Source organism: Oncorhynchus nerka, linkage group LG15, assembly GCF_034236695.1.
Source record: "Oncorhynchus nerka isolate Pitt River linkage group LG15, Oner_Uvic_2.0, whole genome shotgun sequence".
Taxonomy (NCBI): domain Eukaryota; kingdom Metazoa; phylum Chordata; class Actinopteri; order Salmoniformes; family Salmonidae; genus Oncorhynchus; species Oncorhynchus nerka.
Window position 1 is genome coordinate 80,478,569 of NC_088410.1, and position 17,283 is coordinate 80,495,851.

The window sequence follows — 17,283 nt, forward strand, 5'->3', positions numbered from 1 at the left end:
CAGAAGTACGCGCAATGCTGTCGGGGGTACACCAATTTTTTTTACATTTAAAAAAATAAAATAATTACTAAATATAAAATAAAAACATTTGTAAAAAAATATTTAAAAAATACATTCACATTTTCAAATAGTCCATTTATATTTTCCAACAGGGTTATAGATTTGGGTGCGTTTTTTTCCTTAACTGCCAAAAATAAAATTAAACCATCTGGTGTTCAGCGAAATAACAACACAATGTCAAATACAGGTAGCCAAGTCAAATAATTAACCTCCAATTAACCATTACTCTCTCGCGGGAATTCCACTAACGGTCAGTATGTAGCGACCTATCTGGGTGATGTTTTTTCTCGCCTGAATGATCTGAATCTAGGATTACAGGGACTCTCCACAACTATATTCAATGTACGGGACAAAATTGAGGCTATGATTAAGAAGTTGGAGCTCTTCTCTGTCTGCATTAGCAAGGGCAACACACAGGTCTTTCCATCATTGTATGATTTTTTGTGTATATAGCGAAGCACCTGAGTGAGTTCAGTGCACAATTAAACAGGTAATTTCCCAAAACGGATGACACAAACAACTGGATACGTTATCCCTCTCATGCCCTGCCTCCAGTCCACTTACCGATATCTGAACAAGAGAGACTCATCAAAATTGCAACAAGCGGTTCTGTGAAAATTTAATTTAATCAGAAACCACTGACAGATTTCTGGATTGGGCTGCAATCGGAGTATCCTGCCTTGGAAAATTGCTATGTTAAGACACTGATGCCCTTTGCAACCACGTACCAATCTGAGAGTGGATTCTCGGCCCTCACTAGCATGAAAACTAAATACAGGCACAGACTGAGTGTGGAAAATTATTTAAGACTGAGACTCTCTCCAATACAACACAACATTGCAGCGTTATGTGCATTCTTTCAAGCACACCCTTCTCATTAACCTGTGGTGAGTTATTCACAATTTTCGATGAACAAATAAAGTTTTATAAGTAAGATGGCTAATTGAAGAGCAAAGTTATTGATTATTATTTATGGCCCGGTCCTATAAGAGCTCTTTGTCACTTCCCACGAGCCGGGTTGTGACAAAAACTCACACTCATTCTTATGTTTAATAAATGTATCGTATAGTGTGTGTGTGGCAGGCTTACAATGATGGCAAAAACAACATTTGAGAGTGCGCTGACCTTGGGGCTACAGGAGGTATGCAGCTGGAGGTTAAATGTTTGAAAGGGGTACGGGACTATAAAAAGTTTGGGAACCACTGCTCTAAAGCGGTGAGTCCCCCACGGGACAGTTGAGCTAACGTAGGCTAACATGAGGTTGTAAATAACAAGAACATTTCCTAGGACACAGACATATCTGATTGACAGAAAGCTTACATTATTGTTAATCTTACTGCACTGTCCAATTTACAGTAGCTATTACAGTGAAAGAATACCATAACGTTGTTTGAGGAGAGTGCAGAGTTATGAACTTGAAAATGTATTAATAAATCAATTAGGCACATTTGGGCAGTCCTTATACAAAATGGTGAACAGAAATGCAATGATTCATTGGATCAGTCGAACACTTTGCACATACATTGCTGCCATCTAGTGGCCAAAATCTACATTGTGCCTGGGCTGGAATAATAAACTCAGCAAAAAAATAAACTTCACAGATCTTCATTGTAAAGGGTTTTAACACTGTTTCCCATGCTTATTCAATTAACCATAATCGATTAATGAACATGCACCTGTGGAACGATCGTTAAGACATTAACCGCTTACAGATGGTAGGCAATTAAGGTCACAGTTATCAAAACTTAGGACACTAAAGAGGCCTTTCTACTGACTCTGAAAACACCAAAAGAAAGATGTCCAGAGTCCCTGCTTATCTGCGTGAACGAGCCTTAGGCATGCTGCAAGGAGTCATTAGGACTGCAGATGTGGCCAGGGCAATAAATTGCAATGTCCGTACTGTGAGACGCCTAAGACAGCGCTACATGGAGACAGGGCGGACAGTTGATCGTCCTCGCAATGGCAGACCACGTGTAACAACACCTGGTGTGTCCAAACATCACACCAGCAGGACAGGTACAGGATGGCAACAGCAACTGCCTGAGTTACACCAGGAGCGCACAATACCCTAAATCAGTGCTCAGACTGTCCGCAATAGGCTGAGAGAGGCTGGACTGAGGGCTTGTAGGCCTGTTGCTTTTCACTGACGAGTCGTGGTTTTGTCTCACCAGGGGTGATGGTTGGATTCGCATTTATCGTTGAAGGAATGAGCGTTACACTGAGACCTGTACTCTGGAGTGGGATAGATTTGGAGGTGGAGGGTCCGTCATGATCTGGGACGGTGTGTCACAGCATCATCGGACTGAGCTTGTTGTCATTGCAGGCAATCTCAACGCTGTGCGTTACAGGGAAGACATCCTCCCTCATGTGGTACCCTTCCTGCAGGCTCACCTTAACATGACCCTCCAGCATGACAATTCCACCAGCCATACTGCTCGTTCTGTGCGTGATTTCCTGCAAGACAGGAATGTCAGTGTTCTGCCATGGCCAGTGAAGAGCCCGGATCTCAATTTCATTGAGCACGTCTGGGATGAGGGCTAGGGCCATTCCCCCCAGAAATGTCCAGGAACTTGCAGGTGCCTTGGTGGAAGAGTGAGGTAACATCTCACAGAAAGAACTGGCCAATCTGGTGTAGTCCATGAGGAGGAGATGCACTGCAGTACCCCCTGTATATTGCCCCGCTATTGTTATTCACTGTTGCTCTTAATTATTTGTTTTTCTTATCTGACTTTTCCCTGAATTTTTTTAATTTTTATATTTTCTTAAAACTGCATTGTTGGTTAAAGGTTTATAAGTAAGTATTCACTGTAAGGTCTACACCTGTTGTATTTGGCGCATGTGACAAATACAATTTGATTTGATTTGTAAAAGCGTTACATGGTCGATGCCCATATCATTGCATATTGCAGAAAATACACGAATACACGAATACACGAAATACACGGAATACACGAAAATACACGAACTACACGAATACACAAAGTTAACAATTTTCACTGTAGTGTCCAAAACGTCTTTCAAGCTGTCAGGCATTCCCTTGGCAGCAAGAGCCTCTCGCTGGATGCTGCAGTGTAACCTAGTGGCATCAGGAGCAACTGCTTGCACGCATGTTACCACTCCATTATGTCTCCCTGTCATGGCTTTTTGCCATCAGTACAGATACCAACACATCTTGACCACCAAAGTCCATTTGATGTCACAAAGCTGTCCAGTACTTTAAAAATATCCTCTCCTGTTGTCCTGGTTTCCAGTGGTTTGCAGAAGAGGATGTCTTCCTTAATTGACCCACCATAAACGTAACGGACATATACCAGGAGCTGTGCCAGGCCCGCCACGTCTGTTGACTCATCCAGCTGTAACGCATAGAATTCACTGGCTTGTATGCGAAGCATTCAAAACATCGCCTGCCATGTCACTGATGTGTCGTGAAACAGTGTTGTTTGATGAAGACATTGCCTGTATAGTTTTTTTGGCCTTTTCCCCCAGCATTGTCCCAGGCATATCCGCGGCAGCAGGAAGAATTAAGTCCTCCACAATAGTATGGGGCTTGCCTGGCCTAGCCACTCGGTAGATCACCATATAAGACGCTTCTAGCCCCGACTTATTAATTAATGGTAGCTTATTTTTCAGATTGACGGTTTTGTTTCTAAATGTCTGCACAAGAGTGAGATAGCACTTTTGCACATATAACACACTGTGGCTGAGGAAAGACACTACTCCCAATATAAGTGAACCCCAAATCAATGTAGTTCTCATCATATTTGCGCCTCTTCGACGGTCCAACGTCCCTATCTGTTGTTTGGTGCTTTCCCGGGTAATGGGGCAGTAGCTCTTCGGCTGCATCAGATTCACATCTGTCAGTGTCCATGCTAGCTGGGCTAACAACAAATGTAAAATTACTGATGCTAGCATTGGATGTGCTCGTGGAGGCAGACCAGCTTCTGTTGTTGACAGGTGCAAGTGTAGTACTGCTTGTAGAGCTGGTATGTGTCTCCAAGGACACGGGCCTGTCTTTTTTAACCATTTATCTATTTTCGAGCAAACGGAATGAGCAGCAGCTACGTTTCGCTACATTAGTGGAATGCCCGCGAGAGAGTAACAGTTAATGTGATAGGATGTTAATTATTTGACTAGGCTACCTGTACAACATTGTGTTGTTATTTAGCTGAACATTAGATGGTTTGATTTTATTTTTGGCAGTGAAACGAGGCTACTCAGGGGGGAAAAAACCTCACCTAAATGTATTTCCCAGTTGGAAAATATAAATGGACTGTTTGAAAATGTGAAGATTTTTTCTTTTTTACAAAAAAAAAAAAACTAAATATACAGTGGAGCAAAAAAGTATTTAGTCAGCCACCAATTGTGCAAGTTCTCCCACTTAAAAAGATGAGAGAGGCCTGTAATTTTCATCATAGGTACACTTCAACTATGACAGACAAAATTAGGAAAAAAAATACAGAAAATCAGAAAATGTAGGATTTTTAATGAAGTTATTTGCAAATTATGGTGAGTATAAATGTATTTCCTTTCCTATAAAGTACGTTCCTTTCCTGAGCGGTATGACGGCTGCGTGGTCCCATGGTGTTTATACTTGCATACTATCTTTGTACAGATGAACGTGGTGCCTTCAGGCATTTGGAAATTGCTCCCAAGGATGAACCAGACTTGTGGAGGTCTACACAAGTCTTTTGATTTTCCCATGATGTCAAGCAAAGAGGCACTGAGTTTGAAGGTTGGCCTTGAAATACATCCATAGGTACACCTCCAATTGACTCAAATTATGTCAGTTAGCCTATCAGTAGCTTCTAATGCCATGACATCATTTTCCAAGTTGTTTAAAGGCACAGTCAACTTAGTGTATATAAACTTCTGACCCACTGGAATTGTGATACAGTGATTTATAAGTGAAATAATCTGTCTGTAAACAAATGTTGGAAAAACTACTTGTGTCATGCATACAGTAGATGTCCTAAGCGACTTGCCAAAGCTATAGTTTGTTAACAAGAAAATTGTGAAGTGGTTGAAAAACGAGTTTTAATGACTCCAACCTAAGTGAATGTAAACTTCCGACTTCAACTGTAAATATATATATATACTGTATATATAGCAATGCAGTCGGGGGATACGCCAAATAAAATGTGATTCACATTTAATATATATATACAGTATACAATATATATATATATATATATATATTGTATACTGTATATATATATATATATATTAAATGTGAATCACATTGCTCGTAACCCAGTTTGGGAATTCCTGCTGTAGAGTTTAACCGCTAGGCTGTCTGCCGCCCTAAACAGGTAGCATTACCTGTTAAACCATTATCTTCATGCTTCCTTTACAGTAAAAAACGAATGGTGTGGCCTGCACTTTGATTACTCTTAGTCCTTAATTACTTAATTAGTCCTTATCAGTTCTCAGTTCCTAATTAAACATTTGCATGCAGCCACAGGTGTGTAGACTACAGTATAGATTTCAAGAGGCAAGAACATAGGATCATACATCCCTCATTAGGTATATATTGTTATGGGATAAAATAGTCTATGTTTAGCCTAATAAATGAGGCTATTTAAATTCTATTACGATGAAGGAAAAATAAAAAATACACTTTTTTTATTATGTAAGCTACTGCAGAATCTGTAATTTAAAAAAAATTACAAATATATATATATCTTGATATAGATGGTTATGGAGGATATTCCTCCAGAACAACAACAACAACAGCAAAACAACAACAACACAATGATTATAAATAATTATAGTTATTCATAAATTAATATGCTAAATAAAACCATAACAAAAAATTAGGCTATGACAGCAATATTAATACCAGTAATAACACCAAAAGTAGGCTAAGTTATTATTATTACAATAACAAAGTAATATGAAGGAAATTAAATCATGAAATAGTATAAAAATGTATTTTTTTAAAATTTAACTAGGCAAGTCAGTTAAGAACATGTTCTTATTTTCAATGACGGTCTAGGAACAGTGGGTTAACTGCCTTTTTCAAAGGCAGAACGACATATTTTTACCTTGTCAGTTCAGTGATTCGATCTTCTAACCTTTCAGTTACTAGTCCAACGCTTTAACCACAAGGCTACCTGCCACCCTAAATGAATTCAAGGCCACACAAATACAATTTGCAACTCTTGTAAATATCACACAACTAACACAATTAAAAGTCAATTCATTCACAGTATATTCCTGTACATTAGTCATTCAATACCAAAATCCCAATTTACACAAGAGCATTATTTTCTTGAAGAAAATCCGAGTTCTGCTAGTGGTGAACTTTTACCAATCATGAATAGTTCAAAACTAGCGGAATTCTAGACTTACCCACGAAGCAATGCAGCATTTTACAGAGGAGCATGATTAGGAGATTGCAGGTAGGCTTTATAAGAATTGGACTAGGCTACAATCAAAGCCAAGTTCTTTCAATTGAATGGTTCAGTTGTGCTATAGCCTAATACATTTTGCGCATAGAAGGAGGATCATCTGTCAACCATCAAACAGTCAAATAGTTAAGAATAGTGAAAATAGAACCAAAAGACAGCACATAAATCAAAACACTGAGAGAGAGGTTTCACGTCGACAGACTGTTCTTGCACATCATCATGTTTGCTGCCTCCATCCTCCACTATTCTTGGAGATCTCCTCAAGGCTGTTAGTTAAACGTCACATTCAACAGCTGTAGGAAATGGAAAAAGATACCAGGAGTTAAATAAAACCCTTAATTTAACCTTTAGGTTTACTACTGTCAGGGATTAAACTTGACTCCCTTCAGGTTTTTGGATAAACTCTGCTTCCCCAAAATGAACCATCAATCAGGAGAGATTAGGGCGTTTCTGACTGCACTCCTGACAACACTAATTAGACTTTCATAGGTAACGTCCTGCGGAACCCCACTTGTCCGAATAAGCTGCTTTAGTCAAAAGACAAATCCGACTAACCCAGATATCAGATAACTGGCCCATTTGGAATGTTACATATAATAGGCCTAATAATGTTTAGGGTGGCATTCTTTTTCACTATACTGTACATTCAACAGTTTAACTACAAAAATGTACTTCTAAAGAGATATTGATTTGAATAAAGTCAGTGTTTCCGATGCATTTCAGATGCACTTATGTCATCAGTGCCATGAATTATTATGGATATGAGATACTGTCAATCTGTAGAGTGATAGAGTGATGGTACTCCACCCCCCCCCCCCCCCACCCCCAATGTGGAAAATAGCAGATAAAATTAAATAAAGCATCTGAGACAGCCAAAAATACTTTTTTAAATTGACATTTTACTTATCAACCATTCTAGCTCCAATAGGGCCTTATGGGCATACATGGCCTGTTGGCACCTGGATTTCTCTCGACACTATTTTTCCTGTTGAAGTGTAGTCAGTCATCATACATATTTCTCTTGACAACATTTAATTTTTTAAAGTTAAACATTTAAAACCTCTTACCCTAATGCCATTCAACTTACCAATCTGGGCCTCGGTTACAGCAGCATGGCATTTAAATTACTTTTAACCTTCTCTGCCACCAAAGCCCTCTCAGACAAGATTATGGGCCTCTGAAATCCACCCAACTTAGTTGTTGGTGGTAATTAACAGTTAAGAAAAGACAGTCCAGCCCATGCTATGGTACAAATTATACCATGGCCCCAGTGCCAACCGTGCCCTAATTCCTCCAATGCCATAATCCTTTCAAAAGACCCAAAGGATGGTATATAAACCCTAGGATAGTTGAGAAGCACGGCTTGGACTTCAGCAGTCAACTTCAGAAACTCCTGTAAAGCAGTCCAAGGATGGCAGAGCTAGGAGTGTTAGCTGCCAGGCGGCACGACGATACAACGAGAGAATCAGGTTTCGCCTACACCAACAGCAATAACACCAAAGGTACAGTACATTTTGTTCAGTGTAGTGCCTGAGGGTAGAACTATTGAAAGAGCCTGATTCTGTATATTCCTCCAAAAGATTGGAGTTGTTATAGATTTACAGAAAGTAATGGTGTTCTTTTTAAATTAAATTAATGTTGCTGAAGGTCTTTTGTTGCAGTGTAGTTTTCTCATACGTTATTTCAGAAACAGCAGACATACCATTTGTAACTGGCATTAGCAGTACGCACAATGATACAACCAATACATTGAATAATTTGGGTCAGGACATTGTTTTTCTTGGTCATAACTTTTGATGCACACATTCTGTTCAAAATGTTTGTTTAATGTCCTCATATGACCAGTGGTGGAAAAAGTACCCAATTGTCATACTTAAGTAGAAGTAAAGATACCTTAATTAAAAATGACTCAAATAAAAGTGAAAGTCACCCAGTAAAATTCTACTTGAGCAAAAGTCTAAAAGTATTTGGTTTTAAATCTACTTAAGTATCAAAAGTAAATGTAATTGCTAAAATATACTTAAGTCTAAAAAGTTAAAGTATGGATCAATTCAAATTCCTTCAATTAAAACAAAACAGACAGCATGATTTTATTGTTTTCAACATAGTCAGGGGCACACTCCAACACTCACCTATAATTTACAAACTAAGCATTTGTGTTTAGTGATCAGATCAGAGGCAGTAGGGATGACCAGGGATGTTCTCTTGATAAGCGTGTGAATATGACAATTTTTCTGTCCTGCTAAGCATTCAAAATGTAACGAGTACTTTTGGGTGTCAAGGAAAATGTATGGAGTAAAAAGTATATTATTTTCTTTAGGAATGTAGTGGAGTGAAAGTAAAAGTTGTAACAAATATAAAAAGTAAAGTACAGATACCCCAAAAAACAACTTAAGTATTTTTACATATGACTATATCAATGAGTCAGAAAGTTATAATACATTTGTATCTCTTCTTCTTTTACAGATCCTTTTGAGGGCCCCAACTACCACATTGCTCCAAGATGGGTGTACAATCTCTCAACACTTTGGATGATCTTTGTGGTCATTACCTCAGTCTTCACCAATGGCCTGGTACTGGTGGCCACTGCAAAATTCAAGAAGCTCCAACACCCTCTGAACTGGATCTTGGTCAACCTTGCTATTGCTGACATTGGAGAAACACTTTTGGCAAGCACCATCAGCGTTTGCAACCAGATTTTTGGCTACTTTATTCTGGGACATCCAATGTGTGTCTTTGAGGGATACACTGTGTCTGTGTGTGGTAAGAGACTCCTCAGTTTTACAAATATTTGAATTGTATTTATTGTACCAGTAATATGTGGAAATGGTAGATTAATGTATAGTATAGAGAAATTGATCAGCACAAAGTGCTCCCTAAAGCCATTTCCTTGGTGCATGTTATTATGGTGCTGTGTTTTCACATAGAATTAGAGTGTCTCTAACTTTCAGTACAACTGTTCCCCTGCACAGGAATTGCTGCTCTGTGGTCCCTGGCTGTCATCTCTTGGGAGAGATGGGTGGTGGTGTGCAAGCCATTTGGAAATGTCAAGTTTGATGCCAAATGGGCCATGGGAGGCATTATCTTCTCCTGGGTCTGGGCTGCTTTCTGGTGTGCCCCCCCCATCTTTGGCTGGAGCAGGTGGGATTTTTTTTCTCTTTTTATTTCACTGATGTGTGAAAAACTCCATTGTTCAAAATCTCATTATCTCTCTCCCTGCACCAGGTACTGGCCTCACGGCCTGAAGACTTCCTGCGGACCTGATGTGTTCGGAGGCAATGAGGATCCTGGAGTCAAATCCTACATGATCACTCTCATGATTACATGCTGCTTCTTCCCCCTGTTCGTGATCATCTTCTGCTACATTTTCGTGTGGCTAGCAATTCGTGCTGTAAGTGATATTTTAAATATACTATACTGTAGCAAGCAACTATGTTGTTAAATACAGTAATGGTCAAGTGTACCTTTTGAAAAGGCATATTAAAGGGTTAGATCTAACCATTTGATATTCCTTCTGAATGACCACAGGTTGCTGCGCAGCAGAAAGACTCTGAGTCAACACAGAAGGCAGAGAAAGAAGTGTCCAGGATGGTTGTTGTCATGATTATAGCTTTCTGTGTGTGCTGGGGACCTTATACCTGCTTTGCCTGCTTTGCTGCGGCTAACCCTGGGTATGCCTTCCACCCTCTGGCTGCTGCACTGCCTGCCTACTTTGCCAAGAGCGCCACCATCTACAATCCAGTTATCTATGTCTTCATGAACAAACAGGTAAGTGTGTTAGTCTGATAGCTACATGAACATTGAACAAAAATAGGCCCTAATATCTTGATTTCACACGACTGGGAATACAGATATGCATCTGTTGGACACAGATACCTTTAAAAGAATGCAGGAACGTGGATCAGAAAACCAGTCAGTATCTGGTGTCCACCATTTGCGTCATGCAGCGCAACATGTCTCCTTCGCATAGAGTTGATCGGGTTGTTGATTGTGGCCTGTGGAATGTTGGACCACTCCTCTTCTATGGCTTTGCGAAGTTACTGGATATTGTACATGTCGACAGGCATGCAGATAAACTTCCCTGAGGTTTCTGACAGTTTGAATAGACATTCTTCGGTTGTGCAAACCCACAGTTTCATCAGCTGTCTAGGTGGCTGTTCTCAGATGACCCTGTAGGTGAAGAAGCTGGATGTGGAGGTCCTGGGCTGGCGTGGTTACATGAGGTCTGCGGTTGTGAGGCCAGTTGGACATACTGCCAAATTCTCTAAAAGGAGGATGGAGGTGGCTTATGGTAGAGAAATTAACATTACATTCTCTGGCAACAGCTCTGGTGGACATTCCTGCAGTCAGAATGACAATTTCATGCTCCTTCAAAACTTGAGATATCTGTGGCATTGTGTTGTGTGAAAAAACTGCACATTTTAGAGTGGCCTTTTATTGTCCCCAGTATAAGGTGCGCCTGTGTAATCATAATGCTGTTTAATCTGCTTCCAGATATGCCACACCTGTCAGGTGGATGAATAATCTTAGCAAAGGGTGAAATGCTCACTAACAGAGATGTAAACACATTTCTGTGCAAAATCTAACAGAAATAAGCTTTTGTGGATATGGACAACATTTCTGGGATATTTTATTTCAGAAACATGGGACCACCACTTTACATGTTACTTTTACATTTTGGTTAAGTATATTTTGACCCATCAATAATAAAGTGGTTAACAAAGGAATTACAGTATGTCTACCTAAATGTAGAGGTACTGTATATTTTGTAGCTCTTTCCTCATGTTCCATTCTTATTCTCTCTCCACAGTTCCGTTCTTGCATCATGCAGCTCTTTGGCAAGGCGGAAGATGATGCCTCTGAAGTGTCTACATCAAAAACAGAGGTTTCCACTGTGGCACCTGCATAAACCCAAGACAATGGCGTATCTCTTGGAAACAAATCGTTCTATGGAGATTTTCAGAATGGGACTTTTTAAATGTACAGTACATCCTCTTGTGTTTCTTAAAGAAATAATTTCCCACAACTTTTCAGGAGATTATTAAGCTTTACCTCATACAGGTGCAATGTTTGTAAAATTATTACCCACAAAAACTAAATTGCTATGAACCACCCCTTGGAGCTTTTCTAATCCATGGTCTTTGATTAAACAAGCTGCGAGTTGTGTGGTAATTGATATGCATACTATAGTTATTTGGTACATTATGGGAATATGTATATACTACTACTATCAATGTCTGTCCAAGGGGCAATAAAATGTTGGCATCTTGGAAGGCATTCCCTTCACTCTGTAGTTGCTAAACTAGACAGCATCACAGCTAAGGAAAACTGAAATGAACTGCCAATGGAAATCTGATAACTCAAAATTATGTGAACAATGTATGGTTTGAAAACCCCTTACTTTTAAAGTAGTTTATGAGGTAAACATGTTCTAATCCTCTTGCAAAAAAAAAATAAAAAAAATATATATATATATAGTATAAAGAAAAGTGTGTATACAATGTATTTAACAATGTGTTTTTCTGATTGAAATAAATGTCATGCATGCAGCAAATGAAAATACCCTCTGGTCTCACTTTCCATTTTTATACACTGTTCATTCAATTTTTATTTACTGATACCTGTTATCAATGATTGTTTACTCACATGACACACCCGATATGAATTGTCTGGTAAAGCGGATAGGATAGAGATTATCTCACAAATCAGGCTAAAGGCCGAAGTGATCCACTTTCATCATTATTGTTTTGTATTTACATGAGGAAAAAATAGAACGTAGAATGAAGTAAATTAAATCATTGTCTGATTATCCCCTCAAAGAATTATTCCCTGTTTACTTTGTTGTAGTAAAAACATTAATATTGTCAAAATGTGTTTTCTTTATTTAGAAGTAATAAGAACAATTGTTAAGTCAACTATTTTCTCTTTTAAGCATGAAGAGGATAAGGAATTTCACCTGAATGCTGAATTACGTGACACCAAAAGCACTTCTTATCCAAGAAGGATTAACCTTAAATTCAAACCTTGGCTTCAGTTCGACTGGCCGGCATAACTGAAGTTCTTTTTGGTGTGTGTGTGTAAGTCTTAGATCTTAATCTCGATGACGACATGGCTGGTATAAAACCCCACAGATTGGGGTACACCATCTTGTTGGTTGCTAACACCACAACAGGTGATCAGCAAGACAAGACAACAGAAGCCAACCACAAGACAGAGAAAAAGCGACCAACAGGTAAAGGCAAAAGCATAACTATGGCAACAAACAACTGGCAAGGCAAATATTTTAGAATAATTCGATGACTGAAATGGAAATAATATGTTGCCTTCTTTATTTGTATATTCTTCAGATACTTTCTCAGAAATGGCAGAAAGCTGGGGAAGTGCTGCTTATGCAGCCAGGCGACAAAACCAAGATACAACGAGAGAATCTTCCTTTACCTTCACCAACAGCAATAACACCAAAGGTGAGAGTGCAACTACATCTACCTTGATTGAAACTTCCAATTCATATATTTTATTTTATTTAAATCATGAGGTTATGTTAACTGTATTTAGTCATATTTTTTATGGAAGTTATATACAACATAGATGGCATAAGTAAAATGTCACTTTATACGTATAATTTGAATGAATTAATATAATTTATGTAATTTGCATTACTTTTGCATTTGAATTGATCATCTAAAAAGCATGTAGATCATCTAACCACAGGCACCTGCACCTGTCATTTTCTCCTTCTTAGAAAAATAATTGTGTCTGTTTGATCTCAGATCCCTTTGAGGGCCCCAACTACCACATTGCCCCAAGATGGGTGTACAATGTTTCAACACTTTGGATGATCATTGTGGTAATCCTCTCAGTCTTCACCAATGGCCTGGTACTGGTGGCCACTGCAAAATTCAAGAAGCTCCAACACCCTCTGAACTGGATCTTGGTCAACCTTGCTATTGCTGACATTGGAGAAACACTTTTGGCAAGCACCATCAGCGTTTGCAACCAGTTTTTTGGCTACTTCATTCTGGGACATCCAATGTGTGTCTTTGAGGGATACACTGTCTCCACTTGCGGTAAGATGCAGTTTTACATGGACTATACTATTATCTAATATTTAACAAGAAAATTATACATTTCTACACGGTGCTGAGAAAGAGTAATTGTCAGATGCTAGAACACCGTTGCATAGTGACAGTAATCAGAATTTCTCTTTTGTCTAATTTACAGTATATGTATATATTATGCAGGAATTGCTGCTCTGTGGTCCCTGGCTGTCATCTCTTGGGAGAGATGGGTGGTGGTGTGCAAGCCCTTTGGAAGTGTCAAGTTTGATGCCAAATGGGCCATGGGAGGCATTATCTTCTCCTGGGTCTGGTCTGCTTTCTGGTGTGCCCCCCCCATCTTTGGCTGGAGCAGGTGTGGACTTCTCTTCTTATTTCACTGAGGATTCAAGTTCAAAAGAATAAATTATTTAACACATTTCTTTATCTCTCTCCCTCCACCAGGTACTGGCCTCACGGCCTGAAGACTTCCTGCGGACCTGATGTGTTCGGAGGCAATGAGGATCCTGGAGTCAAGTCCTACATGATTACTCTCATGATTACATGCTGCTTCTTCCCCCTGTTCGTTATCATCTTCTGCTACATTTTCGTGTGGCTAGCCATTCGTGCTGTAAGTGATATTTTAAATATACCATACTGTAGCAAGCAACTATGTTGTTAAATACAGTAATGGTCAAGTGTACCTTTTGAAAAGGCATATTAAAAGGTTAAATCTAACCATTTGATATTCCTTCCGAATGACCACAGGTTGCTGCGCAACAGAAAGACTCTGAGTCAACACAGAAGGCCGAGAAGGAAGTGTCCAGGATGGTTGTTGTCATGATTATAGCTTACTGTGTATGCTGGGGACCTTATACCTGCTTTGCCTGCTTTGCTGCGGCTAACCCTGGGTATGCTTTCCACCCTCTGGCAGCCGCAATTCCTGCCTACTTTGCCAAGAGCGCCACCATCTACAATCCAGTTATATATGTCTTCATGAACAAACAGGTAAGTCTAAACAGGATTCTCAGACACTGTTTTTTAAATCTTACTGATTTCATGTAACAAAGCTCTAACAATACTACTTTTTCTAAATGTTTCACAATTGCCTTTCTTGTGAAGTACTTTTTTTTTTAAAGCATCGGCTGACAATGTGTTCGTTCAATTTCGAGATAGACATATAATTTGAAAGTCTTATGTTTAATTATTCCTCTATCTCCAGTTCCGTACTTGCATCATGCAGCTCTTTGGAAAGGCAGAAGATGATGGCACTGAAGTGTCTACATCAAAAACAGAGGTTTCCTCTGTGGCACCTGCATAAACCCCAGACAACATTGTACCTCTTGGAAACAAATCGTGAATGTTCTGAGGAGATTTTCCAAATGGGACTTTTCAAATGTACAGTACATCCTCTTGTTTTTCTTAAACAAACATTCTCCCACAACTTTTCAGGAGATTATTAAGCTTTACCTCATACAGGTGCAATGTGTGTAAAAACATTACCCACAAAACTAAATTGCTATGAACCACCCCTTGGAGCTTTTTTAATCCATGGTCTTTGATTAAACAGGCAGAGGATTGTGTGGTAATTGATATGCATATTATAGCTATTTGAGTGGTACATTATGGGAATATGTATATACTACTACTATCAATGTCTGTCCAAGTGGCAAGAAAAAGTCGGCGTCTTGTAATTCATTCCCTTCACTCTGCAGTGGCTAAACTAGACAGCTTCACAGCTAAGGAAAACTGAAATTAACTGCCAATGGAAATCTGATCATCTCAAAATGATGTGAACAATGTATGGTTTGAAAACCCCTTACTTTTAAAGTAATTTATGAGGTAAACATTTTGTATCCCTCTTGCAAATAAAAAAACAAAAAAATAATAATACTAGTAAATAGATAACTGTGTATACAATGTATTTAACAATGTTTTTTTCTGATTAAAATACATTTCATGCATGCAGCAAAATGAAAATACCCTCTGGTCTCACTTTCTATGTTTATACACTGTTCATTCCATGTTTATTCACTGCTACCTGTTATAAATGACCAAACTCACATGCCACACCCAATATGAACTGTCTGGTAAAGCGGATAGGATAGAGGTTCTCCCCAATCAGCCCAAAAGATCGAAGTGATTCACTTTCCTCATGATTGGTTTGTATTTACATGAGGTGTAATGCATGTATATGAGAGGCGAAGTCAAGTGCAGGAGAGCGGAGTATAAAAAACAGGCACACTTTAATACCGGTTACCAAATGACAGCACATAACGCATACAAGTGCCAAAAACACAGTCTAAAACAAAAGTGCAACGCCTGACAATCATCCACATAACAATCACTCACAAATACAACATGGGGAACAGAGGGTTAAATAATAAACAAGTGATTGGTGAGTGAAGCCAGGTGTCATAAGACAAAGACAGAACAAATGGAAAATGAAAAGTGGATCGGCGGTGGCTAGAAAGCCGGGGACGTCGACCACCGAACGCCGCCCGAACAAGGAGAGGGAACGACTTCAGCGGAAGTCGTGATAGTACCTCCCACTTTGACACACGGTTCCAGCAGTGCGCCGACACCGACCTCGGGGACGACCCGGAGGACGAGGCACAGGGTGATCCGGATGGAGACGGTGGAAATTCCACAGCAACGAAGGGTCCAGGACGTCCTCCACCGGCACCAAGCATCTCTCCTCCGGACCGTACCCCTCCCACTCCACGAGGTACTGAAGGCCCCTCGCCCGACGCCTCGAGTCCAGGATGGCTCGAACAGCATACGCCAGGGCCCCCTCGATGTCCAGAGGGGGCGGAGGAACCTCCCGCACATCAGATTCCTGGAGTGGACCAGCCAACACCGGCCTGAGACACATGGAACGAGGGATTAATGCGATAATCTGGGGGAAGCTGTAATCTATAGCACACCTCATTCAGTCTCCTCATGACTTTAAATGGTCCCACAAACCGCGGACCCAGGGGATGAACGTCGCCCACTCCCCCGGCCGGTCCTGGCAATATGACCTCAGAAACCTACCCACATCCTGATTTACTCTCTTCACCTGCCCGTTACGGGGTGAAAATCTGAGGTAAGGCTGCCCGAGACCCCCAGACATTCCATAAACGTTCTCCAGACCCTGGATGTGAACTGGGGACCCCGATCAGAGACTATATCCTCAGGCAACCCGTAGTGCCAGAAGACGTGAGTGAACAGGGCCTCCGCAGTCTGTAGGGCCGTAGGGAGACTGGGCAGAGGGAGGAGACGACAGGACTTAGAAAACCGATCCACAACGACCAGGATTGTGGTGTTGCCCTGTGAGGGAGGAAGATCTGTCAGGAAGTCCACCGACAGGTGCGACCACGGCCGTTGTGGAACGGGTAGGGGTTGTAATTTCCCTCTGGGCAGGTGCCTGGGAGCCTTGCTCTGGGCACACACTGCGCAGGAGGAAACATAAACCCTCACGTCCTTGGCCAAGGTGGGCCACCAGTACTTCCCACTAAGGTAAGGCATGTCCGACTGATGCCAGGATGACCAGAGGAGAGTGACGTATGGGCCCAATAGGACAAACGGTTGCGGACAGCAGACGGAACGTACCGGCGCCCAGCTGGACACTGGGGGGAAGTGGGCTCTGTGTGTAACGCCCGCTTGATGTCCGTGTCCAGCTCCCACACCACCGGTGCCACCAGGCAAGAAGTATGGGAGTGTGGTCCATGGACCGCTCTTCTGTGTCATATATCCGGGACAGTACGTCTGCCTTAGCGTTCTGGGAACCTGGTCTG

At 40.6% G+C, this 17,283-nt stretch overlaps 2 protein-coding genes across 2 annotated transcripts; both read left to right on the top strand.

Moving 5' to 3' along the window:
• Positions 1-7,824: 7,824 nt before the first annotated feature.
• Positions 7,825-12,032, top strand: LOC115143380 (red-sensitive opsin-2). Its single transcript, XM_029683737.2, has 6 exons — positions 7,825-7,972; positions 8,937-9,233; positions 9,443-9,611; positions 9,696-9,861; positions 9,999-10,238; positions 11,281-12,032. The coding sequence occupies exons 1-6, from the start codon at positions 7,882-7,884 to the stop codon at positions 11,377-11,379; spliced, it is 1,062 nt and encodes a 353-aa protein (XP_029539597.1). The 5' UTR covers positions 7,825-7,881; the 3' UTR covers positions 11,380-12,032.
• A 546-nt stretch (positions 12,033-12,578) lies between these two features.
• Positions 12,579-15,486, top strand: LOC115143381 (red-sensitive opsin). Its single transcript, XM_029683738.2, has 7 exons — positions 12,579-12,702; positions 12,818-12,934; positions 13,241-13,537; positions 13,712-13,880; positions 13,970-14,135; positions 14,273-14,512; positions 14,727-15,486. Exons 1-7 carry the CDS (start codon positions 12,579-12,581, stop codon positions 14,823-14,825), a joined length of 1,212 nt encoding a protein of 403 aa, XP_029539598.2. The 3' UTR covers positions 14,826-15,486.
• The last annotated feature ends 1,797 nt before the right edge of the window (positions 15,487-17,283 follow it).

What these genes read in the sequence shown, in the direction of transcription:
- LOC115143380 (XM_029683737.2), top strand. Translation starts at nt 7,882, where the DNA reads ATGGCAGAGCTAGGAGTGTTAGCTGCCAGGCGGCACGACGATACAACG. An exon ending in TGTGGCTAGCAATTCGTGCT is followed by an intron (nt 9,862 to 9,998) that starts GTAAGTGATATT and finishes GAATGACCACAG; the next exon opens with GTTGCTGCGCAGCAGAAAGA. An exon ending in ATGTCTTCATGAACAAACAG is followed by an intron (nt 10,239 to 11,280) that starts GTAAGTGTGTTA and finishes CTCTCTCCACAG; the next exon opens with TTCCGTTCTTGCATCATGCA.
- LOC115143381 (XM_029683738.2), top strand. Translation starts at nt 12,579, where the DNA reads ATGGCTGGTATAAAACCCCACAGATTGGGGTACACCATCTTGTTGGTT. An exon ending in CAACAGCAATAACACCAAAG is followed by an intron (nt 12,935 to 13,240) that starts GTGAGAGTGCAA and finishes GTTTGATCTCAG; the next exon opens with ATCCCTTTGAGGGCCCCAAC. An exon ending in ATACACTGTCTCCACTTGCG is followed by an intron (nt 13,538 to 13,711) that starts GTAAGATGCAGT and finishes TATATTATGCAG; the next exon opens with GAATTGCTGCTCTGTGGTCC.